General features: G+C 42.6%; 1 protein-coding gene across 2 annotated transcripts in view; it reads left to right on the plus strand.

The window, feature by feature from the left end:
• The first annotated feature begins 3,971 nt into the window (after nucleotides 1-3,971).
• LOC140739577 (uncharacterized) overlaps nucleotides 3,972-26,715 on the plus strand; it is a 28,092-nt gene continuing 5,348 nt past the window's right edge. The window contains exons 1-6 of one of the 2 annotated variants that reach the window (XM_073067973.1): nucleotides 3,972-4,161; nucleotides 11,316-11,657; nucleotides 13,776-14,044; nucleotides 16,763-17,104; nucleotides 17,218-17,478; nucleotides 20,024-20,127. In XM_073067973.1, the coding sequence (XP_072924074.1) occupies nucleotides 14,041-14,044; nucleotides 16,763-17,104; nucleotides 17,218-17,478; nucleotides 20,024-20,127 (711 nt within the window). In that variant the 5' untranslated portion in view covers nucleotides 3,972-4,161; nucleotides 11,316-11,657; nucleotides 13,776-14,040. The remainder of the gene's footprint in view (nucleotides 4,162-11,315; nucleotides 11,658-13,775; nucleotides 14,045-16,762; nucleotides 17,105-17,217; nucleotides 17,479-20,023; nucleotides 20,128-26,715) is intronic. The other variant, XM_073067972.1, reaches the window with a different exon arrangement.

The raw sequence follows: 26,715 nt of genomic DNA on the forward strand, positions 1-26,715 counted from the left end.
AGACCAGGAGATGGTTTTGCTGAACACCTATGCTCTGTTCACCAGAGAAAGCAGGATCTCCCAGTGGCCACACATTTTAATTCCACGTCTCATTCCCATTCTGATATGTCTATCCATGGACTCCTCCACTGTCAAGATGTAGCCACTCTCAGGTTTGAGGAACAACACCTTATATTCCGTCTGGATAGTCTCCAACCTGATAGCATGAACATTGATTTCTCTAACTTCCGTTTACGCCTCACTCCCATTCTTAACCCATCCCTTACTGATTGATTGATCAATATATTTATTTATTTATCCTTTTTTTCCTTCTTTTCTCTCAGTCTTTTTACTCTCTCTGTCTCTCTCACAATCACTCTTTGTTTGCTCTCCATCTCGTTCCGGTGCTCCCTTCCCCCTTACTTTCTACTTAGACCTCCCGTGCCATGATCCTTTCCCTTCTTCAGCTGTGTATCCCTTTTGCCAATGAACTTTCCAGCTCTTAGCTTGATCCCTCCCCCTCCTGTCCTCTCATTTTGGATCACACCTCCCCCTCCCACTTTCAAATCTCTTACTATCTCTTATAACCATGTAACAATTACAGCACAGAAACAGGCCATCTTGGCCATTCTAGTCCATGCCGAACGCTTCTCTCACCTAGTCCCACCTACCCATAACCCTCCATTCCTTTCCTGTCCATATACCTATCCAAATTTTTTTTTAAATGACAAAATCGAACCTGCCTCTGCCACTTCTACCGGAAGCTCTTTCTACACAGCTACCACTCTCTGAGTATAGAAGTTCCCTCTTGTGTTACCCCTAAACTTTTGCCCCTTAAGTCTCAACTCATGTCCTCTGGTTTGAATCTCTCCTACTCTCAATGGAAAAAGCCTATCTGGGTCTCTGAAGCGGACGCTGCCTTCTCACAGCTGAAGAGGTGTTTCACCTCTGCTCCCATCCTGGTCCAACCAGACCCCTCTTGTCAATTCATTGTGGTGAATCTGGGGTGGGAGCCGTCCTCTCCCAACATTCAGGCCCTGACCAAAAACTTCATCCCTGTTGCTTCTTTTCTCATAAACTGTCCCCCTGCTGAACGAAATTATGACGTAGGGAACTGGGAGTTACTGGCGGTCAAAGTTGCTTTGGAGGAGTGGAGGCACTGGCTGGAGGGAGTGGAACATCTGTTTATTGTCCGGACCAATCACAAGAACCTCGCATATATCCAAACCGCCAAACACCTGAATTCCCGCCAATCCCGTTCGGCATTATTTTTTGGCCGATTCAGATTTACGCTCACATATCATCTGGGGTCCAAGTACGGGAAGCCCAATGCTCTCTCCTGTCAATAATTTCCGAAGAGAGCGTTCCCAATCCCGAGACAATCCTTCCGCTATCCTGTGTGGTGGCTACCTTCACCTGGGAGATCGAGGCCATAGTCAGAGGCCCAACGGGCTCAATCTGACCCAGGAAACGGACCCTCCAATTGCCTCTTTGTGCCTGATTCTGTTTGGTCTCAGGTTCTCCAGTGGGGGCATACTTCTCATTTTGCCTGCCATCTTGGGATTGATCAGACTCTATCCCTTCTGAAGAGATATTTCTGGTGGCCCTCCATGGACACTGTCACCTGTTCCTTCGTCTCTGCCTGTTTTGTTTGTGCCCATGGAAAAGCTTCCCACCAACCACCTGCTGGATTGCTTTGTTCGCCTACCTGTCCCTAACAGCCCTTGATCTCATATTGCACTGGATTTGGTTACTGAACTACCCCTACCACTGCCTTTCTCACCATGGTGGACAGCTTCTCCAAAGCAGTGCACTTCGTAGCCCTTCCCAAACTCCCTACAGCTCAGGAAACAGCCGACCTTCTCATCTATCATGCCTTCCGCTTTCACGGGATTTCATCTGACATAATTTCTGACTGGGGTCCCCAATTCGTGTCTCAAGTCTGGAGATCTTTTTGTCAGGCCCTTGGAGCTACTGTAAGCCTGTCGTCCAGCTTTCATCTGCAGACAAACGGGAAAACAGAGCGAGCTAACCAGGATTAGGAAGCAGCACTGTGCTGCATAACCACCAACAACCCATCTGCCTGGAGCACTCATCTCTCTTGGGTACAGTACGCCCACAACTCCCTGGTCAGCACCGCCACTGGAATGTTTCCCTTTGAATGCTCCCTCAGTTACCAACTCCCTCTGTTCTTCGCTCATGAAGATGACATTGCTGTGCCTTCTGTTCAGGCCCATCTCCATTGGTGCCGCAAGACCTGGAAAGACACACATGCAGCCCTACTTCGCTCAACCAACAGCAACCGGAGGATTGCTGATCGCCATCGGATTCCTGCACCTGTTATCGGCTGGGGCAGAAGGTTAAACTTTCTTCTAAAGACATCCCCCTAAGAATGGACCCAAGATATTCAGCCCTTGGTACCTGGCACCACTCGAGATTGAGAGTATTATCAACAACTCGGCAGTCAAACTCAAACTGTCCAAATCTAAGCATATCCATCCTACATTCCACGTTTCCCAATTGAAACTGGTATCTGTCAGCCATCTGTGCCCTCCTGCCAAACCCACTCTACCTGCCCGGATCATTGCTGACACTCAGCGTACACCGTCCGGCGATTACTGGATGTGGTGCTGCCGAGGCAAGGGTCTCCAATACCTGGTCAATTGGGAGGGATACGGTCCTGAGGAGCACACCTGGATTCCCCACTCCTTTATCCTGGACCCTTCCTTCATCCGTGATTTCCTTCGGGATATCCAGACAAGACTGGTGGATTGCCTGGAGCCTTCCCTTGTGGAGAGAAGGTACTGGCATGGTCCCGATCGTTAATTCCCTATCTTGCTCGTAATTTCCTTTGATTATGACTTGTTTCCAAACATTAATTTCCCATTTACTGCTAAGTCTCTTTGATGACAACACACCTGGTTCCATTCAAGACCTGCAGCATAAGAACCCTGGTGTTACAACCATTAATCGCCAGATCGTTGGACTTGGTCCTGTGAGATAACTACATATCCCGACCACTTAGAATCATTTGTTCTAATTTTAGCTCCAGTTTCAAGGATTACCTATGAGTCTCCATTTCTCTGAGTCAAGGCTCTGTGTCAAGGTTCCATTTCAGGGCTCTGTGTCAAGATCCCTCCTGTTTGCTGTTTGGTGTTTACGCCGGTGTAAGCATCCAAACTCAATCTCTGTGCCTGTGTCCTGTACTTGGGTTGGCTTCCTTCACTCCTTGCAACATTCATGTCAATGGAGAATGCAGGATTCCAGGCTGCTGTTGGAGAAACCAGGTGACACTGTTGCCATATCATCTTATTTATGGTGGGACCATGAGTCTACAGTGAACCAGCAGAGAAAAGAGTCAGTATCTGAGAGCATCAATAGACATCTCTTCACTACAGCCAATCTATTCTGGATATCAGTGATTGTCTTGTTAGAGTTTCACATTTACATTCAATTAGAGAAAATTACTTTATATCTCTCACATACACTATCAATGTTACAGAATAGGAGAAGCATGAGACCCCACTGTCCACCTCCTCACAGCATCCTGCTCTGATCTGGTCCATTTGCCATTTGGCTGGTTCGTTAGATTTTCTGATCATGTTGACAGTCAGCAGGTGCTTGTTGGCATTTGCTGCTGCTCATTCCACTACATGATGTTACCGTGTAGACGTGATCAACACATGGGCAGACATAAGCATATAATAATTTCTCTGACTTCATATCGTTAGTTATATCAATTTGATTAATTCCTGACCAATGCAAATTATAACATTTTGTGAACATTTTTACAAGTGTGCTATTATTTACTACTCTCAGAACTGAAAGAGGAACCAAAACAATGTTGTCATTTTCTTAGGAAATGAAAAGCGTAATCATCATCTGTATTGAGACAGGAAGAGGACGTGTCTGTGATCAGTTCCCGTTTACTACCGGAATGAGCAAAATACTCAGCTGTTCTTTCCTTCAGATTCAGAGGTGTTAAAACATTGACTAAATACACTCCAGATTTACTTCAGGTCATTTCAGGAGTCTGGATCTACATGTTTCAGAATTTGTTTCACTCTGACAGTGAAAGGGATGGAATCTGTGAAATGAAGTTTCAAACTGGCTGCAGCAAAATGTCTTCTCTTCTGATATTCAGTTTATTTGTTTCGCTCCTTCAGTCTGGTTTCACCCAAAGTAAGTACTTTAGCTCACTGATTAGTCACTGTTGTTAGCTGCATTTTCAGTGCGTATACTTACCAGATGCGACTGTGGATCTGGTTTGTCTGGACTTTTAGCTGTTTCTTCAGTAAATATGTATACAACAAGTTAAAAGGAAATGATTCAGATGGTACTGGGTGTAACATGGAGATGTGCACCAAGGATATTCCAACAATTGCACTTTGGAAGGACAAACCAAGGTAGAACATACAAGGTAAATGGTAGGGCACTGAGGAGTGCAGTACAACAGAGGGATCTGGGAATACAGATACAAAATTCCCTAAAAATAGTGTCAAAGGTAGATAGGGTAGTAAAGTGAGCTTTTGGTACATTGTCCTTTATAAATCAAAGTATGGAATATAAGAGTTGGAATGTTATGGTGAGGTTGTATAAGGCATTGGTGAGGCCACATTTGGAGTATCATGTGCATTTTGGTCACTGAATTACAGGAAGGATATTAATAAGGTTGAAAGAGTGCAGAGAAGGTTTACAAGGATGTTGCCAGTACTTGAGTAACTGAGTTACAGAGAAAGGTTGAATAGGATAGGACTTTATTCCTTAGAGCGTAGAAGAATGAGGGGAGATTTGATTGAGGTATATAAAATTATGATGGGTATAGATAGAGTGAATGCAAGCAGGCTTTTTCCACTGAGGCTAGGGGAGAATAAAACCAGAGGACATAGGTTGAGGGTGAAGGGGAAAAAGTTTAAAGGGAACATTAGAGGGGGCTTCTTCACACTGAGAGTGAGGGGGTGTGGAATGAGCTGCCAGATGATATTTAATGCGGGCTCACTTTCAACATTTAAGAAAAACTTGGACAGGTACATGGATGAGAGGTGTATGGAGGGATATGGTCCAGGTGCAGGTCAGTGGGACTAGGCAGAAAAATGGTTTGGCACAGCCAAGAAGGGCCAAAAGGCCTGTTTCTGTGCTGTAATGATCTATGGTTCTAATTGAGGTGCTGCGGATATTGTTCAACAAAACAGGTGAAGTGGACTAGAACCGAGTTATTCAGTGGTTAAAAGAGTGCAAGACGATCTTACCAAAACATACAAAATTCTGGTGTGTCTAGAGTCAGATCAAGAAAAGGGAAAAAATAAAGATCCTTTTTGTATACTAGTAATTGTTCAGGATTTTCAGTTGTATGGAGCTGTGTACACTGTGTCAGAGCAAGTATAGGGATCAATAGCATTCTGGATGTTCAAGAAATTATGGAACATGGGGTCAGTAGAAGAAAGTGGTGCTGAGGATCAGGTCAGACATGATCTTGTTGAATGATAGAGCAGGAATGATGGGCTGAATGGCCTACTGCAGCTTCAATTCTTTTTATTATTACGTATTGAACAAAAAGGCTCTATTTCTTTCTATTTCATGCTCATTATTTATTGCTATTTATTTATAACTGCATTTGCACAGTGTGTTGTCCATTGATCCTGTTTACAGTTACTGTTCTATAGATTTGCTATGAATGCGCACAGAAAAAAAATCTCTGGTTTTTTTGTGGTGACATGTATGTACTCTGATAATATATTTCACTTTGAACTTTGAATTTCTTGAAGTCATACACTGGTTATTTTGGAATGTGTTCTTTATGTCCACAACGCCACACCTTACAATTTGTGTAAAAATGCTTTCAGCTTCCACAACACAAACAGCATCTCAGCAACTTTACCAGGAATTGTACAGTTGTCGAATTTGTTTTCCAGTCTTGTTCCCTGTCTGTATTCCATAACTTTAATGCTTCATCTATTTCAAAGACTGAATACTTGACATGTGACACATATCTGAACGTGTCAAAGATATGGAATGTTTGCAGTTACTTTTTCAGATCCGGTGTTAATTACTAAAGATACTCTTCAGTCAAAAGTGTTTTTTATCAGTGTTGGCTTATCATATGTGGAGTGGTAATCTTATTTCACATGCTATTCTTACTGACCAATTTATTATACTGTGTGTCGAGGTGGTACCTGGAGAAACAGAAACAGAATGCAGAGTAAAGTGTACAGCAGCAGAGAAAGTACAGTGCAGGTGTCAATCAGGTGCAATATCTGAACGAGTTGAACTCAGATAGAGAGTCCAGCTAATCACACTAGGAAGCCGTTGAACATTCTTATAACAGTGAGATAGAAGCAGTCCCAGAGCCTGTTGATACGTGCTTTCAGTACAATGTATCCTCTGTCCAATGGGAAAGGGACAATGGACAATGCCTGGAGAGGGTGGGCTTGTTGATGAAGTTGGCTGATTTACTGCAGCTGTCTTTAAGGAATACTGAAACTGCTCACACGGGCCATTGGGTTGTGAGTGCTACGTTATGTTGTGATGTAATTTAACATCGAGCTTCTGGACCACTGCAGCTCAGAGGTTGGGCGTGATTTTGTGACTGTGGTCAGAAGAAATATAGGATGGGGCCCTGAGCTGCATGACCGAGGTATTGTTGAATGCCTGAGCCATGTCTGCTGTCATCACTGATACTCCAGAGACAACCTGTAGCCAACTGGTGGTGTGGTCCACCATGGTAAGGAGATGTGTGAAACTACAATAGTGGGTGGTGAGAGGACTAACCAGGCCCACGTTAATGTTGTCAAACTGTCTCTCTGGGATGTCAAAAGACTTTGATGTTGCCTGCACATGACAAGTAATCTTCACCCTATGACACACAATATAGGCTGCACTCCAGTCTCGCACATCCTCCCTAAGGTCATGCCACACAAAGTTTAGAGCAACCAGTTTCTGTGAAGCCTTCTCGCCAAGTTGGGAGAGGCTGTGAATGGAGTTATAAACAGTCTGCCTCCAGTTTGCAGGCACTATGGGGTGAGGGCAACCAGTTGAGACATCACACAGGAGAGAAACTCCGGTGTCCCTTCAGCAGGTGACCTCTATCCTGTAAGCCTCTAAGTCAAGCAACACACATAAAATGCTGGTGGAACGCAGCAGCCCAGGCAGCATCTATAGGGTGAAGTACAGTTAATGTTTTGGGCCAAGACCCTTTGTCAGGACCTAAGTCTCTAAGTCAGTAGCTTGGTTGAATGCCATGCCAGCTCAGTCAATCCTGATGTGTATAGCATTAATGGCGGGCCATGAGAGGCAAACAGCCACAGCACTACTTTTCACCTCAGTGTGCTGTATGTCAATCATAATGTCCAAAATGCAGACCAGGTAGCATTGCTGCCATGCTGACAAGTTGTCTGATGCTTTGGCCATCGCGTACATAAAGCATTTGAGGTCATTGAACACCGTACACTGCTGACCCTCCTGTGGAAAACAAAATTGACAGATGGTCAGATGTAGGCCACAGAGCTCACTGACAAACGTCCCACAGAGGGACAGAGGATCCGGCTGAAGAACGCAAACGTCTACTACATTCCTCTAACCAACTGTTCATGCACAGCACACACAGCAGAGACTGAAGTATCAGCAGTGATGGCTGTAGGTCATTGGCGAGCAGGTGCGCCAGTTGAGTCATGCTCGAAAGAGCTTGTTTGGTATCGTCAAAAGCTTTGATCAAGTCCATTGTTCAATCAAGAACACGATTAGGGCACGGCCTTCAATGGTACTTTTCAAGGGGAGTTAAAATTCTGCAGCTCATGGAATTCAATGGTGATAGAAATTCATCATAATAAGAATTCTTTCTGTGCTTCAGTAGTGTGGAGAAGAGGAAGTCTATAATAGTGGTGACTTTTCATAGCTGGGGTCGCACCTTCTGTGGTTATGTCGTGGCCAAGAAAGTTGATAGTAGACAACAAGAACTGGCATTTGGCAGAATTAATAATCATACAATGTTGGCTGAAGCTGGCAACAAGAATGTGTCATCTCGGTAAAGAAGAAGAACATCTGAAAATGTTAACATGGTCTTCATTAGGCGTGGCATGTTCAGCCCCAATGGCATGCCCAGAAACTCAAATAGGCCAGAGGAGGTTATAAACATGCTGTCTGGCGAATATTCTCTCCACATGTAGGCACTGGAAGGTAGCTCCTGACTAAGTCCACTTTAGAGAATTTCATCTTAATGACTAAACATGCTGAAAAATCTTTAATATGTGGGTCTGGTTAATAATTGCGGGTGGTGGCTTCATTATGATGGTGTTCATGACAACATGGATGGCAACTACCATCGGGCTTAGCGACCATGTGGGGAGGTGAAGCCCGAGGGCTATTCGACCCATGTACAATGCTAAGAATTCTCATGTTTACTGTCTCAGCTTTTGTGCTGGCCAGCTTTTCTGAGTCTGTCAACATGGACGGGCATGGACTGATGAGGCAGCTGTGGAAATGTGGTGCCTAATCCCATGCTTTGTGACTGTCGTGGAAATTGTGGGTTTGTAGAAGTTTCCAAATTTGCTCAGCAAGAGAGTGAATTCACATATGGTGGTGCATAGAAACATAGAAAGCCTGCAGCACAATACAGGCCCTTCGGCCCTCAAAGCTGTACTGAACATGTCCTAGTTATAAAAATTATCTAGGGTTAACGATAGTCCTCTATTTTTCTGAGCTTCATGTACCTATCCAGTTGTCTCTTAAAAGACCATGTCGTATCTGCCTCCACCACCGTTGTTGGCAGCCCAAATCACGCACTCACCACTCTCTGCATAAAAAAACCTACTCCTGACATCTCCTCAGTACCTACTTCCAAGCACCTTAAAACTGTGCCCTCTCTGTGCATGTTCTGGACAGAATTGTCTTGGAGAACTTACTGGGGGTACAGGTTAACAACTCAAAGTCCTTTCTGTCCACAGACCACCAGTTCTATAGATCTACAAGCACTCCTTTGGTGCACAGGAAATCTGCACCAAGCAGAGGTCTAGCAAATTTAGTCAAGAGAAAGTCCCATAGGTAGCATTGCCCACTGAAGCAGAGCGTCACATGACATGTCCCTGCTGCCACTAGCGCCTCCGTTGAGGAGCCATTGCTCTCCACCTTGTGGACGATGCCAGCAGCACACTCTGTTGAGCAGCAAGATCACATAGCTCGTGTCACCAGCATATCCACTGCCAATTTCGCTTGCCCTCCTCTCCATGGTAATACTGACCCCTGTAGATGAGCAATTAAAGTAAATTTTGTGTATCATCCCTTTTCAATGTCAATTGTTTTGTTTCAATGGTATATGACTGCAGTCAGGACAACATTGAACATACAGTATAATTGCCCATTTGTATTTGTAATAGATGCTACCTTGGTGAAGCAGGCAACATAATCAAAGACTCCTTCCATCCTGAACATTCACTTTTCTCTCCAATGCCATTGGGCAGAAGATACCAAAGTCTGAAAGTATTTATCACCAGGCTGAATGAAAGCTTCTGTTCTGCTGTTGATAACAATTCAATGGATCTCTTGTACAATAAGATAGATTCTTGACCTCACAATCCACCTCATCATGGCTCTGCCTACACTACTCTTTCTTTGTTACTGTAACACTTTATTCTGCATTCTGTTATTGCTTTTCCTTGTACTGCCTCATAGTGCTGAAACAATTGCATGAACTGTGTGGAAGGGAGCTTAACAAAGCTCCATCATTCCCCGAACCACAGTGTGGATTTCCCTCACCACACCTCCACAATGTGGAGCTCCCTAACCACCTCCCACAATGTGAACTCCCACAGCACCCCTCCCACAGCATTGATTTCCCTCACCACATCTTCCACAGTATGGAGTTTTCTCACCACTCCTAACACAGTGTGGAGCTCCCTCTCCACCCATCCCACAGTGTGAACTTCCTCACCACCCATCCCAGAGTGTGGAGTTCCCTCACTACCCATCCCACAGTATAGAGTTCCCTCACCACCCATCCCACAGTGTGGAGTTCTCTCACCACCCATCCCACAGTGTAGAGTTCCCTCACCACCCATCCCACAATGTAGAGTTCCCTCACGCCCATCCCACAGTGTAGAGTTCCCTTCCCACACATCTCATAGTGTGGAGTTCCCTCACCATCCATCCCACAGTGTGGAGTTCCCTCACACCCATCCCACAGTGTGGAGTTCCCTCCCCACACATCCCACAGTGTGGAGTTCCCTCACCACCCATCCCACAGTGTGGAGTTCCCTCACATCCATCCCACAGTGTGGAGTTCCCTCCCCACCCATCCCACAGTGTGGAGTTCCCTTCCCACCCATCCCACAGTGTGGAGTTCCCTCCCCACCCATCCCACAGTGTAGAGTTCCCTTCCCACACATCTCATAGTGTGGAGTTCCCTCACCATCCATCCCACAGTGTGGAGTTCTCTCACCACCCATCCCACAGTGTGGAGTTCCCTCCCCACACATCCCACAGTGTGGAGTTCCCTCACCACCCATCCCACAGTGTGGAGTTCCCTCACATCCATCCCACAGTGAGGAGTTCCCTCCCCACCCATCCCACAGTGTGGAGTTCCCTCCCCACCCATCCCACAGTGTGGAGTTCCCTCACCACCCATCCTACAGTGTGGAGTTCCCTCACCACCCATCCCACAGTGTGGAGTTCCCTCACCACCCATTCCAGTGTGGAGTTCCCTCACCACCCATCCCACAGTGTGGAGTTCCCTCACCACCCATCCCACAGTGTGGAGTTCCTTCCCCACCCATCCTACAATGTGGAGCTCCCTCACCACCCATCTCACAGTATGGAGTTCCCTCACCACCCATCCTACAGCACAGAACTCCGTCACCAACATTCCGACAGCTTCGATTTTAATTGTGTTAGTGGCTATGCTGCGATTTCCCTCCCCACCCATCCCACAGTGTGGAGTTCCCTCAACACCCATCCTACAGTGTGGAGTTCCCTCACCACCCATCCCACAGCGTGGAGTTCCCTCACCATCCATCCCAGTGTGGAGTTCCCTCACCACCCATCCCACAGTGTGGAGTTCTTTCACTACCCATCCCACAGTGTGGATTTCCCTCTCCACCCATCCTACAATGTGGAGCTCCCTCACCACCCATCTCACAGTGTGGAGTTCCCTCACCACCCATCCTACAGCGCAGAACTCCGTCACCAACACTCCGACAGCTTCGATTTTAATTGTGTTAGTGGCTATGTTGTGATCAACTGATAAAATAGTAACACTGCATTAATGGGACTCTAATATGAAGTGAAGTAGAATGAAGCATTTGTGATTTCATGCTGTAACATTTTTATTGTTTCTCTTTTTTAAACAGAAAATCCAAAATATATATACATTTTTGATAAGACAGATCAAATTGTGTTCACTGGACCAGACATTCCTGGAAATGGCCCTGTTGGCTGGGATTGGAAACCAAGCTACATTCAAGGCACACAGCCACTTGTGACATTTTTTAAAGAAGGATCCAGAGGGTGGACCCCACGTTGGGAAAGAAACTTCATATACACTGGCATCTTTCATGCTATGGACAATACGGCTGGTACCGTTGATCTGATAATTACTCGTCCCACATTTAAATTTACAGGATCTATTATCTTGGTGCAAAGAGAGCCCAGTTATGAAACCTTGAAACAATATGAAATTTTTGGTATCGAAGGTAAATGGGACAAAGATTTGAAAAGTGTGAAAAAAAAATTTCTTCATGAATAATTCACTTTCCAGTACTGAAAGTTTTATAGGGGTCATGTGAGATTTGTATTCTCTGCTTATTTACACAACTTATTTCTCCTAAATGGAGAAAGTTCTGTCCATTTAAGTGCCCCTCAACAATATAAACTGACAGGTGACTCACCCTTGTATGGGGGCAATTTAAAAACCCTCTGATGGTCTGATTACATCATCTTCAGGAGGAAATGAAAGTCCAGGCAGGCATTTGGAGAACTATTCTGTCCGAAAGAGCTGTTCCTCATGGAAGCTCAGTAAATGGAACTCTGATAAGGTGCATTTTGGGACTTCAGAGATTTAAACTATTTCTGAGCTTGTCACCAATTTGATGTTTGTTTTGTGCACACTGTATCATTTTACACAATGGGGGATCTTAATGAAGTGTGCCAGTAATCCAAAGATAGAATCAGACTGGACTGGTCCGTTACTCATACAACCAACCACCCTGTGTTTGGGATATGGGAAGGTCACCTGAATGAAAGCCACAGGATTTCAGGGAGAAGATGCCATTTCAGGACAGCACCATGGGTCAAGATTGATTCAGGGTCGCAGGAGATGTGAGACAGCAAACACCAGTCTCTGTGTCAGGGCACCACCCCGTGGTTGGCATCCACAGATAGTGGCCCAACTGTGTGACCCTAAACCAGGGGTGGGCAAACTTTTTGACCTGTGGGCCACAAAGGGTTCTAAAATTTGACAGGGGGGCCGGACCAGGAGCAGATGGACGGAGTGTTTTGGTAATACACCTCATAAGAGAAAATAAAATATCATGGGATATGTAGAAAACATGTGCTTTAATTTCAATTGAAAATGAACAAATGCATTACAACAAAATATCTTTCTTTGAAGTCCCATGGTATTTAGCTATTTATTGAAATGACTTTTAAAACACTGAAAATTAAATGAATAAAATACAGCTTTTTTAATAGTAACAGTTATTATTTTAAAGCACTGAAAATTCTGTTATCCTTCAAGATATTATCATCATCACTCTCCTCCTGACTGTCTTTATTTCAAAAACGGTAGGAAATGCAGGTCTACTTGTCCTGCTCCTTCTTATTCAATTGTCCCCTGTGCCAAAACTCAACAACGACCAGTGTCACTGACAGAACAGTGACAGCGCGCCAGTATGCGGAGCGCGTTATTTGATCTGGAGCGCATTTTTTATTTTGAGAACGTACGTGCACCTGCGCACTACTCATGTCCATCACTTAACAGAAATGACATGTAACATGTAAGGCTTATTGAAAAAAATATTTTCAAATGCATTTTTTACATAACACAACGAAGAAACTTATTTTTAATTTCAGTGGGAACAGTGTTGTTGGTCTCCCTTTTTAGCCAGCGCATCAAAGTCTGGATTTAGTTTTGTTGTGGCGATTCTCAGGATGGATCTGAGGTGTTAACAAGGTTTATTAATATAATTTCATCAAGTTCTGCAGGCCGGATTAAAAAGCTTAACGGGCCGCATATGGCCCGCGGGCCGTAGTTTGCCCATGCCTGCCCTAAACTGAACCCTGACATTCCATCAGGTTCAGGAGGTGGGTAAAGTGTTCAATCCTCTCACTGTCCTGCAGCAAGACACAAGTGTTGATCATAGTCACATCCTAAGGTCAGTTTGAACCCAATCATTGGGCATGCTACTACTCACTCCACTCATTCAGTATATGCACCAAAGATTGAAAGGTTGAGATAGATTGGATATGCAGATGATGTTTCTGATAGTGGGAGAGTATAGGACCAAAGGGCACAGCCTCAGACTACAAGAATGTCCCGTGGGACACAGATGAGGAGGAATTTCTTTTGCCAGAGTGTGCAGAATCTTTGGAATTCATTGGCACAGGTGGCTGTTCAGATCATGTTAATGGATATATTTAAAGGGTAATAGGTTCTTGATTAGTTGGTGTTAAAGGTTACAGGGACAAGAGAGGTAAAAGGCCTCACAAAAGGAAATAAATCAGCTATGATAGAATGGCAGAGCAGATACAAATGGCAACTTGGTCTAATTCTGCTCCTGTGTCATTTTGTCTCATGGTCTTATTTCTCACAGTTGTAGCAAATCCACAATCACCTCTGAAGGGCAGTGATGTCACCCTCAGCTGTACCATCTCCAGACTCCCAGATACCGTCAGTCTCCACTGGAAACCAGTGGGCTCATCCCAGCAGAACAGGAGAAACACTGATCAGATCCGGCTGAATAACACCGTCTATCTGATGCTCCGACACGTTACAGTGGAGGATGGGAAGTTGTATCAGTGTGAAGTGCGGGAAAACGGAAACGTTGTTCTCACAAGCAAAGCAGTTTTACTGTAGACATGGGTAAGTGCTGTTACCTCACTGTAGGTATTGGGCTGGAATATATCTGTCTGGTAGGAGATTGTTAAAAATAGCTCAGGAAGAGATCGTGGCCAGGTCTTTATGGATACTCAGCAGTATTTACCATGGAAATTAGTGAATTCAGGCCAGAGAACACTGATATCAACAGTATGAAGGAGGAGACATCGGCAGTCTGAAAACCACGGAGTCGTAGATCATGGAAACAGGCTCTTCAGCACACCTGGTCCATGCCAATCTAAGCTCATCGCATTTGTGGAAAAACTTGTTCCGTGTGGAAGAGTTGAACCGAGGGATCTGCTTCCCCAACATTTAAACCTGTGACTGAGATCGTGCAATGAGAGGACATTGAGGAAAATAATACATAGATCAAGAGAGGCAAATCTGTGGTGGGAACAATTTCAAATTTCATCATTACATGTTGAATTGAATTGACTTTATTTATTATGTCCTTCATGAACTTGATGAGTTAAAGTCTTTACGTTACGTTTCTGTCTAAATGTACAATGTGCAATTTATAGTAATTTATAATACAACAGAGCAGTCAATAAAACATTGAAATAGAATTGTATCAGCATGAATTAGACATTCCGATCGCCTTTTGGAAGAAGCTGTCCCAGAGACTGTTGGTTCTGGCTTTTATACTGTGGTACTATTTCCTGGATGGTAGCAGCCTGAACTGTTGGTGGTTGGGGTGACGTGAGTCCTCAATAGTCATTCAGGCCCTTTTACATGTCTATTTTTGTGAATGTCCTCAATAGGTGGAAGTTCACATCTACAGATGTGCTGGGCTGACCACACCACTCTCTGCAGAGTCCTACGATTGTGGGAAGTACTGTTCCTGTACCAGGCAGTGATGCAGCCAGTCAGGGCGCTCTCAATTGTGCCCCTATAGGAAGTTCTTAGGATTTGCTGTTATGTGTTTTTCACCAAACAGCCAGTTTGTACAGAACATGTGAGATCCTCGGTGATGTTTATGTCCAGGAACTTAAAGCTATTCCCCCTCTCAAGCCCAAATCTGTTGATATCAATAGGGGTTAGCCTGTCTCCATTCCTCCTGTAGTTCACAACCAGCTCCTTTGTTTCTGCGACATTGAGGGAGAGGTCATTTTCTTGACACCACTGTGTCAGGGTGACGACTTCTCTGTAGGCTGCTTCGTTATTATTTGAGATTACACCCACTCAGTGTAGTGTCATCAGCAAATTTAATTAGCAGATTAATCAACAGTAATACAGTCATGGGTATACAGAGAGTAAAGGAAGGGGCTTAGGACACAGCCTTGAGGGGCACTCGTTTTGTGGCTCAGAGTGGCAGAGGTGAGAGAGTCCACTCTTACCACCTGCTGGCGATCTGACAGGAAGTCCAGGATCCAGTTACACAAGGCAAAGTGAAGGCCAAGATCTCTGAGCTTCTTGTCAAGTCTTGAGGGAATTATGGTATTGAATACCAAACTGTAGTCCAAGTACAGCATTCTCACTTCAGTAGTTTTGATGGGATTATACAGTTCATTCCAGCAGGTCAATCAATATGTCAGCACTATATTCTCCAACCCTGAGACTAAAACCAATCTTAATCATGATTAGGTACTGTAATTGTTCAGCTGCAGTGGTGGATATTAAAGTGTTACTCATATCAAAGTGTTACAGAGAAGGAGGAGTCCACATGACATCCACCAGTACTTCCTACATACACTCAGCACTGGGTCCCGGTTCACAGAGCAACACTGAACAGCAAACCATTCTCTCTTTCAGTGACCCTTCCCACCAAGGCTTTATCATATTTGATGTGAATCCAGCTTTCGCGGCAGACTCAGCTGCTGCAGGAATCAAATCCCATGTGTGGACTAATGAGATGTTGAAAGCACGTGAGGTCCATTCAGAAACTGCAGCTGAATATGTGACTTAAACAAATTTGGAGAATGGGCTATTTTCTAAGTAGGGAGAAAATTCAAAAATCATAAGTAAAAAGAGGCTCAATATTCCTTGTGCAGGATTCCCTAAAGGTTAGCTTTCAGGTTGATTAAGTGGTAAGGAAGATAAATGCAATGTTAGTAATCATTTTGAAAGGAGTATAAATACAAGTATGTCAAGGCTTTATAAAACATTATTCAGACTGGATTTGGAGAATGGTGAGCAGCTTTGGGCTTCTTATCTCAGAAAGGATGTTCTGGGTTCGAAGAGTGTCCAGAAGAGTGTCATGAGAATGACTCTGGGAATGAAAGGGTTAAGAATGAGGCATACCTGATGGCTCGAGGCCTTTCCTCTCTGAAGTTTAGAACAATGAGGGAGGTCTCATTGAAGACTATTGAAGTTTGTAAGGGCTGAACAAAGTGGATGCAGAGAGGATGTTTCTAATAGTGGGAGTGTCTAATATCAGAGAGCACAGCTCAGAATAGAAGGTCATCCATTTAGAGATGAAGAGTGTGATGAATCCTTAGCCAGAGGGTGAGGAATCTGTAAAGTTAATTTAAAGTGGTGACTGATGGGTTCACAGTTAGTCAGGGCATCCAAGGTTAACAGGAGAAGGCAGAAGAATGGAGTTGAGATGGATAATAAATCAGCCATGCTGTAATAACAGAGCAGACTCGATGGGCTGAATGGCCTAACATTGCTCCTATGTCTGATGGTTTGATGGCAGCTTCTCATCACTCACTCCCGAATGGCATTATAACATTTTAATGAGTTCTCCTCTCTTTCATGCAGGTCCATATAATAAACATTACACACTGTATCGCTCAGTTATGGATCACAGTGAATTTCACCTCATGTGTTACAGCAATACTGAACATTACAACAATGCTGCCTGGACTTGGCTGTCACATCTTCATCAAAGTTCAAGGAAAACAATTGCAACAGCATTTAAATCTCAGCCCATGAATGTCAGTGAGAGTCACTTTGTGAATCGACTGATGCTCACAAAGACACCTTTTAACGGCTGGAATTTCAGTATGAGGGTTTTTCCTGTGGTGTTTGAGGATGCAGGAGAATACACCTGTACTCTGGAAACTATTACATTTATGACTATCAGACTAAGCACAGTTAAAGGTAGGAGACAGAATGTGTGATAACAGATTTCCCAAAATCACTGCATTTTTCTTTTGTGCAAAATGTCGGTCCTGTTTTTAAAGAGACCAGTAATGTTTTTCTTGTTTCCACAGTCACAGCTGAACCGTCTGATACAGTGACTGAGGGAGACACCGTTACCCTGAACTGCTCTGTGTCTGACGTCCCTGCATCAACCAGACTGGTTTGGATCAATGGAGACGGTGAGACTGTTGGAGAAAAGACACTGAGTGGGGAAGAGAAATCACTGAGTCTGGTCATACAGAAAGCTGACAGAGGCAGAGGGAAATGGACATGTGGAGTTTTTGATCAGAAAACACTCCAACTTTCAGTACCATATAATCTGGAATTCAGAGGTAAGCATCTCAAGTTTTTCCGTGTACTGAATTTCACAATGAGGCTGCATTCTTTCTGCAGCAGTGACATTTTAGTTCCATGCTGTGGATCAGTCCTATAGCTCTCCCTGTGACTGTGAGGGCTTTCAGCATCACAATGGTATGTGAGACATCAGGCTGATTTGCCTCTGGAAGTGACAATTTTTATTGATGACTGTTGGGAGTATTGTCAGGACATGCTTGTGGGCAGGTGAGGTAGGATCGGGTACTGGGGAATAAGTGTGGAATGAGATTGCACTGAGAGATGCCACACATTCATGGGATTAAATGACTTCCTTCCTGTTGTGAGAGATGTGGAACATCTCTTAACCAATCCAAGTTAACGATTCAGAATCAGAATCAGTTTTATTACCACTGTTATATTCTCCCATACGTCTGTTTCAATATGTTCCATATTCTTCCAGGCATCCCAGAAAATTCCATTAATTCAAACCCTATGTGTTCTGAGAAAACATAACATATTGTATTGACTCCAAATAAATTACCCACTTCTTCATCTGTGTCATTCTGCATGTCCTATGTCATCAATTCATCACCACCCTATCTTCTAAACTCTAGTGGATACATGTCTAACCTACCCAGTCTTTCCTCATTGATGCAAACTAGGTATCCAGATATCAGCCCCGTGAAAATTAATGAGATCAATACTCCCCACAATCTCTCTCTCTTTTGCAATCCATCCCATAGGATGATGATGGCTCCTTTTGGTCAGTTAGTGGGAACTCCACTCCTCACAATACTCCAGATATGGTGTCATAAATACTTGTATTTATTTATTGTGACACAGTGCAGAATAGACCCTTCTAGCATTTTGAGCACAAAGGTATATGGGTTTATAGACAACTTGGCTCCTGAAACCACCAAATGAGTCTGAGGGGAGCATAGACATGTCAGAGTTCCTGAGGTGTTGGGGGGAAAGGGGAGGAGGGAGGGGTGCAAAATCCCTGAGCTTCTAGGATGAACTGATAGAAATGTATAAATATTATGAGAATCACAGACAGTCATAGATTTTTTTCCAGGATAGATATTACAGATACTGATGGTGTGGTAGGTAGTGTAACCGTATTACTACTCAGAGCCTCAGTGTGGAATTCAATTCCAGCACCAACAGAAGGAGTTTATACGTGCTCCCCGTGACCACATGGGTTTCCTGAGTGATGTATTTTCATCCACTATCCAGACATATTGGTTAATAGGTTTATTGGTCATTGTAAATTGCCCTGAGATTGGGCTTGGGTTAAATAGGTGGGGTGCTGTGCATCGAGACGAGGGTTAGATTTATGGGGTGCTGTTCATCAAGGCCGGGTTTAAAGGGTGGGGGGCTGATAGGCTGGAGCTCACTAAAATAATGTTCAAAGTGAGTTGGGTGGAAAGTTCATGGTCACAGAGAGGAATTTGCCTGGAATCCGCTGATGGAGATTTGGTAGCAACATTGTTGAAGAGGCAACCGGACAGACACGTGAAAGGTAGGGTACAGAGGGTTTTAGACCATGTGCAGAAAATCAGAAATTTCCTGCTCAGCACTGTAACTCACCATGGTTTGCTTTCTTGTGTCTGAGCAAAGGAGTCTGTGTATAAGACCATAAGACATTGGAGCAGAAATGGGCCACTTGGCCATTTGAGTCTGCACTGCCATTCAACATTGGCTGAGATGTGATCCCTCTCAAACCCCTTACCCTGCTTCCGGCCCTTAAACTTTGATGCCTCCGTAGACATCTGTGGCAATGAAATCCTCAGATTCACCATCATCTGGCAAAATAAATTTCTCTTCAAATTGTTCTAAAGAGGTGCCCTTCTATTCTGAGGCTCTGCTTTCTAGCTCTAGTCTCTCCCACTGTTGCAAATATCTACTCCATGTTCACTCTGTCTGAGGAATTCAATATTCAGTAGATCTTAATGAGTTCCCCTCTTGTTCTTTGAAACTCTGGCAAGAATGGCACAGAGATGTCACCTTTTCCTCATCCATTAAGCATTTCATTCCGGGATCATTCTTGTGAGACCTGGACCTGGACCTGGACCCTCCCTAATGCCAGCACATCCTTTCAGAGACAACTGGTCTAAAGCTGTTCATGATAGTTGTCGCACACCTGACATGCGGAATGAAGTGGGTAAACCTGGATTGTGAAAATACCGGTAAAACAATTGTACTACTTCTTGAAACATCGTGCTACTTAAAACAGTCCAAATGTTTATGTTGATATTTGCATTGAAACTTCTAGAGCAGAATACACTTTGAAAATGATCAATATTATGATGAACAGAAGTCTATTTCTTCCAGTCATCTTGATCTTGTTACAGTTGCTGCATCCACAAAGATCAGATAAAAATCATAAAACACAAAATCATAAATAATTAAAAGTAATTCTCAAAGTGTCCAACCATGAATATTTGTCATTATTTTATTGCAGACTGTTTTTGCAATCATGTCTTCTGCTGAATGTCTGACAGAACTACTTGGGCATTAAATGTGATGTAGAATTGTTCTCCTTTACTTTCTCCTTTACAGTGAGATCACTTCCGGACCGTTGGATCACCACAATTTCTGGATACCTGTTTGTTAAACTGGTCGTTGGTCTTGGACTCATCTACAGTTTGACGAGGAAAAACAGAGTAAGTTTTTTCTTAATTTTGTCGTGAATACCTGCAAGAGAATGAATCTTGGGTAGTATATGATGGAATACTGTATACCTCCTTGGTTCGTAAATTTACTTTGAACTTTAAAATCTTACTGACATTGCTCCTGGCTCCCGTCAGATTACAGAAAACAGCCGCAATAGCTGTTTCATTGGCCCTTCTGGCCTGTTGCACCCTTCAAAACAATCACGACTTATCATCTGCTTCAGTACCTCATTCCTGCTGGAGGGAGAAGCTGGAGACCAACGAGCCCGCCCTCATTAGATGATTGGTTGTGGAAAGAATCAGTGGGGACTTCCGGTAAGATGGAGATTGTTTAGTCGCTTTAAACTTTCGCTCCGTTACATTTCTTACCTCCGCACTATGTATCTCCCTTCTTTTATTTCAGTTTGTTAATTTTTTTGTCTTTCTCATCTGCCTGCGAATACGCCTATCTCACAATGGCTACAAAGATTCCTAAATCTGGGAAAAAAGAAGCCTCCACGTCTCTGTCTGCCGAGATTCTCTCTGTCCTGGAACAGCATCAACAAGAAATTCTAACTGATTCTAAGACTGAATTTAGAGCTTCTATCAGTCAGTTGGAGTCAACATTGGATCAGATTAATGCTAGAGTGGATGAACATGCTGAACATTTATCTCGCATCAACTTAACTTCCGAAGATTTAAAACGTCGTGTTCAGCAGCTGGAAGCTGTCTGTTCCAACTTGATGGAGTAAAACAGCAAACTTTCTCTCAAAATTATGGATCTTGAAATTCAGAGCAGACGTTATAATCTATGAATTCTCAGTTTGCCAGAGGCCATCGAAACGGGCTCTCACATTGAATTTTTCTCTTCTTTACTTTGTGAGATTTTCGGGAAAGAAATTCTTCCGACCCCACCTGAGTTAGAGAGAGCCCACAGGATATTTGTTCCTCAAGCTGTTTTGGGTTCTAGATCACGTCCAATTATTCTCTGTTTTCATCGATACCAGCTGAAAAACCATCTGATCATGGAGGCACGCTGCAGAGGTAATTTGGATTACCGAGGTAATACCATTTGCATCGTTGAAGACTACGCCCCTCAGGTTTTGAAGATGTGCGCTGAGTTCAAAGGTGTTCGGAAAGAGTTCTTTAATCGTGGACTCAAGCCTTCCCTCCTTAATCCCACTGATGTCCGAATTACTCTTTCTACTGGGGACTATAAATGGTTTAAGTCAGTCAAGGAGGCCCAGAAGTTCACAGAAGATCTCCCAGCCGTTTCGACTTCTTTGGACTCGGTTTGACTTTCTAAAATGGCCGATAAGTACTTTCTAAAATAAAAGTATTTTTGCAGACTCAGATTTTATTTGAGTGATCTAGTCCACTTTTGAATATCCTTAACTACTAAGAACCATTAATGGCTTTAGTTGGTTTCTCTCTAGACTTGGTGTGACTTTCTAAAATGGCCAATAAGTACTTCCATTTTTTTTAAAAAGCCATCTTGTGGACTCAGATTTTATTTGCGTAATTTAGTTTACTTTTGAGTAACTTTAACTACTGAGCACCACAAATTGTTTCAGTCGATTTGGGAGGCTTAGAGTTTTATTGAAGGTCTCCCTGCCCATTTATTCTATTAGATTTGTTTTTTTTTTAAACGGCGGATAAGTACTTTTTATATATATATATATAAAATTTCTCTTTTCTTTTTTTTCCCTTTTTTTCTCAAATTTACTTTTTTTCTCTCTCGTTTTTTTATATTTTCTCACAGATAGATTATTTCTCAATTATTCTTTCGTATTAAGTTTTTTATGATATAGTTTCTTTCTATTTGTAATCTTGATTTGCAGTGCATAAATTAGCTAGTTGCTATATTATTTAAATGGAGCCTATGTCAATGTTACGAATCTGGAAGCTGGTTTTTGGGGTCTCTTTTTACTTGTAGGGCTAGCTGCTTTCTTGGGTAGCCATCTAGTTTTGAGTTGCGAGGGTGGGGTGGGTTCTCCAGTACCAACACTATCCAATGCTTCTTTTGCTTTTCCTTGTTACTCGGGACATTTTTTGTCCTGATATGATTAATTTATATGTATATTTTTGCTCCCAAACTGTTATTTGAATGTTGGACTTTATATATGCCTACTACCTTTTATGTTTTAACAATTGATAATGGTTAGCCCATTGAAATTTGTAAGCTGGGATGTAAAGGCATTGAATCATCCTGTTAAAAGAAGGAAGGTCTTCTCCTATCTTAAGCAACTTAAAGCTGACATTGCCTTCCTACAAGAAACTCATATTCGTAGTTTCGATAACTCTCGTTTTATGTCAATGTGGGTGGGTCAACATTTTCATTCCTCCTTCCTGGCCAAAGCCAGGGGGGGTTTCTATCCTTATCAATCCAAAAGTTCCTTTTGAACTCCACAGTAAGATATCCGATACAAATGGCCATTTTATTATTGTTTCTGGCAAATTATATAGCACTAAACTAGTATTAGCTAACTTGTATGCTCCCAATTTTGATGATGTGAACTTTTTCAAACATTTTTTTCCTTATTACCACATCTGAAACTATATTCTCTTATACTGAGTGGTGACTTTAATTGCTGGTTAGATCCAGCTTTGGATTGATCATCCTCTGTTCCTAGATTACCTACTAAATCTGCTTTAGCTATTCATTCTTTTCTTTCTAATTATGGTATCTCTGATGTATGGTGTTTTCTTCATCCTACTGAGAGAGATTATTCCTTTTTTTCACATGTCCATCATACTTTCACTAGAATTGATTATTTTTTAGTAGATAACCAACTTATTTCATTTGTTCACTCCTGTGATTACCAGTGATTAAATGTTGATGTCAAAATTTTGGCCAAAGTTTTGGCCCACAGATTGGAAAACGTTATACCCTCTATTATTTCCGATGACCAAACTGGTTTTATTAAAAATCGTCTTCCCTTTTTTAATATACGGTGTTTATTCAATATTTTATAATCTCCTTCAATTGGGACTCCTGAATGCGTTATTTCTCTTGATGCGGATTTAGGGCAATCAGACTGGCTATGAAAAAAGGACCAGAAGGTAAGATAGCGAATATTGGCTGCCCAGTAATGCAGACGGAAGTTAGGTAGAGCTATGCCACCTTCTTTTTTAGATTTTTGGAGGTAAGCTTTATTAAGTCTAGAACGTTTACCCTTCCATAGATAGGACAAAATAATAGAGTCTGAGGAATCATAAAAGGTTTTAGAAATAAAAATTGGAATAGATTGAAATAAATATAAAAATATATCCCCATTCTCCTTTCGAATCTTTGTAATACGTTGCTTAGATGCGATGTTTGATCGTGGAGAGTGGAATTACCTTTTTGCGGTTTTAGGAAAATTTGATTTCGGTCAAAGTTTTATTTCTTGGATCAAATTGTTATACCTATGTCCTACTGCCTCTGTTCTGACTAACAATCAGCAATCCCAGTCATTTAGCCTTAAACATGGCACCCGTCAAGGATGCCCTTTAAGTCCCTTCCTTTTTGATTTGGCTATAGAGCCACAGGCAATTGCACTTCGAAGTTGTCCTGAACTGACGGGGATCTGGAGGGGAGGTGTTGAGCATAAAGTTTCTCCTTATGCTGATGATTTATTATTTTTTCTTTCAAATCCGTCCACTTCCTTACCCCAATCTTTTCACATCTTGATCAACTCAGCCAGTTTTCTTGCTATAAACTCAACCTACACAAGAGTGAACTTTTTCTAATTAATAAAAAAGCACAAGCATTAGCATTTCGTGACCTCCCTTTTAAAGTAGTTAATAATCAATTTACTTATCTTGGTATTACAGTTACAAGGAATTTCAAGGATCTTGTTCATGAAAACTGCCAATCTTTTGAACTCTACAAAACAGAGTTTGTCACAATGGTCACCCTTATCTATGTCTCTGGTAGGTCATGTTAATGTTATTAAAATGTATATCCTTCCTAAATTTTTATATTTATTTCAGTCTATTCCAATTTTTATTTCTAAAACCTTTTATGATTCCTTAGACTCTATTATTTTGTCCTATATATGGAAGGGTAAGCGTTCTAGACTTAATAAAGCTTACCTCCAAAAATCTAAAAAAAGTGACATGGCTCTACCTAACTTCCGTCTGTATTACTGGGCAGCTAATATTCACTGTCTTACCTTCTGGTCCTTTTATCATAGCCAATCTGATTGTCCTAAATGGGCGGCAATGGAGTTGAACTCTACTAAGGATCTCTCTATTTCTGCACTTCTTGGATCTGTACTCCCTAGTCGCTTGCCTAGACTAATTGTTAATCCTCTTGTTAGATCTACTCTAAGAATATGGGCCCAGTTTAGATAATTTAATGGTCTTCGTGGTTTCTCGCTTTCTAGTCCTATTTTGCATAATCATCTTTTTTACATTCAATGCACGATTAAACATTTCATGATTGGTAAAGAAATCCTTTATTACCCAACTTTCCTGCAATGCCTGAGAAAAACGTTTGTGGACTTGTTTCTTTCTATTAATCCACTGTGGCTTAATATCTTTTATTCATGATAAATTAGTGCCCTTACGGCGCCCCCCCCACTTTGATAATATTAGAACGGCTTGGGAGCATGACTTAAATGTTTCTTTATCTGATGCGGTTTGGGACTTAATTCTCAAGTAGTTATTTCAACTTCTCTTTGTGTTCGCCACTGTCTTTTACAGTTTAAGATTCTACATAGGGCTCACATGTCCAAATCTAAATTGTCCCGATTTTACCCTAACATCAGTCCTGTTTGTGATAAGTCTAAAAGTGGCGAGGCTTCTCTTATTCATATATACTGGTCCTGTCCTAGTCTAGAGAAATTTAGGAGGGAAGTTTTCTAACCTTATCTCATATCCTTAATTGCCACTTAGAACCTAACCCTCTGATTGCTCTTTTTGGTGCCTTGGGTGAGAGGAATATACGTTTGAGTCCGGCTAAACACTGAACGTTATCTTTTGCTTCTCTTTTGGCTAGACATTTAATTCTTCTTTGGTGGAGAGATGTTGCCCCACCCACTCATGCTCAATGGCTTAACGATATTATGTCCTGTTTAGATCTTGAAAAAAATCACTACTCACTTCTCAATTTGGACATAAAGTTTCATAAGGTGTGGGGACCTTTTCTTGAATATTTTCATAACTTCCCTTTAGACTAGGTTTTTTTTTCAGTCCCTTACTTTCAGCTCTCTTTTTCCTTGGTGATAGGCATTATTATCTTTTGTTCTTATTTTCATTTACAGTTTTGGGGGTTTGAATGCTCCGATTTATATTTCCTACATCTCGTAATGGTTGGTCCGGAGTTTTTTTTTTCTGTGGGGGGGGGGGTGGATACTAACTCTACATGACTTTATTTTGGATGCTTTTTCATCATTATTTTGAACCATATGATTACTGTATGTTTATCTTGCACTGTATTAATCTCTTACTTTGTAGTTGGGTTTTTGTTGTAGCAATAGTAGAAATGCATAAAAAAGTCAATAAAAAAGAAAGTAACTTTAGATTTATTAACAATGAAATCAAAGGATCTGATCTGATACCAACATGTAAGTGCCATTATGAAGTAAACATGGCAGTGCCTTTCTTTTCTTGGATGGTGGAAGTATCCTGACAGTTTGTATCACAGCCTGGTATGAAAATAGGAATGCCCAGAAATAGAAAATACTCAAAAAACTGGTGGAGACAGCTCAGTCCATCTCAGGCAAAGCTGTCATCATCAATGAACACATTTGTTACCAGCACGGGTGAATTATTGGCTGATCGGCAGAAAGCAGAAAGTGGGAATAAAGGGATCCTATTCTGGCTGGTTGCTGGTTACCAGTGAGTTCCACAGGGGTCAGTGTTGGGACCGCTGCTTTTTATGATGTAAGTCACTGATTTGGACAATGGGATTAATGGATCTGTGGCTAAAGATAGGTGGAGGAGCAGGTAATGTTGAGGAAACAGAGAGACTGCAGGGAGACTTAGATATTTTAGGGGACTGGACAAAGAAGTGATAAATGAAATACAATGTTGGAAAATGTATGGTTATGCACTTTGGTGGAAGAAATAAATGGGCGGACTCTCTCTGTCTCTCTCTCTCTCTGGCTATACATCCCATGGGATGATGATGGTTCCTTTCAGTCAGTTAGTGAGGTTTGATACATGCATCCTGGAGTGGCTATACAGGCCAATCCTTGACAGGCACTGTTTGCCACATACTTGGCAGGTGAGGCCTGGAGGGGCAGCAGGGGCAGAAGCTCTGCTGTGGCGCTTCCTGTGCCTTTCCTTTGTTGCCTCTATGAGCTTGTTCTCAGCAGAGTCCACACCTTTTCTGATGGTGTCCCTCCACTGTGAGCGATCTTGAGCCAGATCCTCCCATGTTGATGGGGCAATGTCAGTTTTCTTGAGGTTCCTGTGCAGAACATCCTTGTACTGTGGTCACTGGCCTCCTCGTTTTCAGGTACCATCGGACATTTGGCCATACAAGATGTCCTTGGGAAGTCTTCCGTCAGGCATTCTGACACAGTTGGGCAGACATCACCAAGGTTGAAACTGCTGGCATTCCAGCTCAAGAGAGGACCTCGGTATTGGAGACCTTGTCTCAGCAGGTGA

Source organism: Hemitrygon akajei, chromosome 15 (genome assembly GCF_048418815.1).
Source record: "Hemitrygon akajei chromosome 15, sHemAka1.3, whole genome shotgun sequence".
NCBI classification, from domain to species: Eukaryota; Metazoa; Chordata; class Chondrichthyes; order Myliobatiformes; family Dasyatidae; genus Hemitrygon; species Hemitrygon akajei.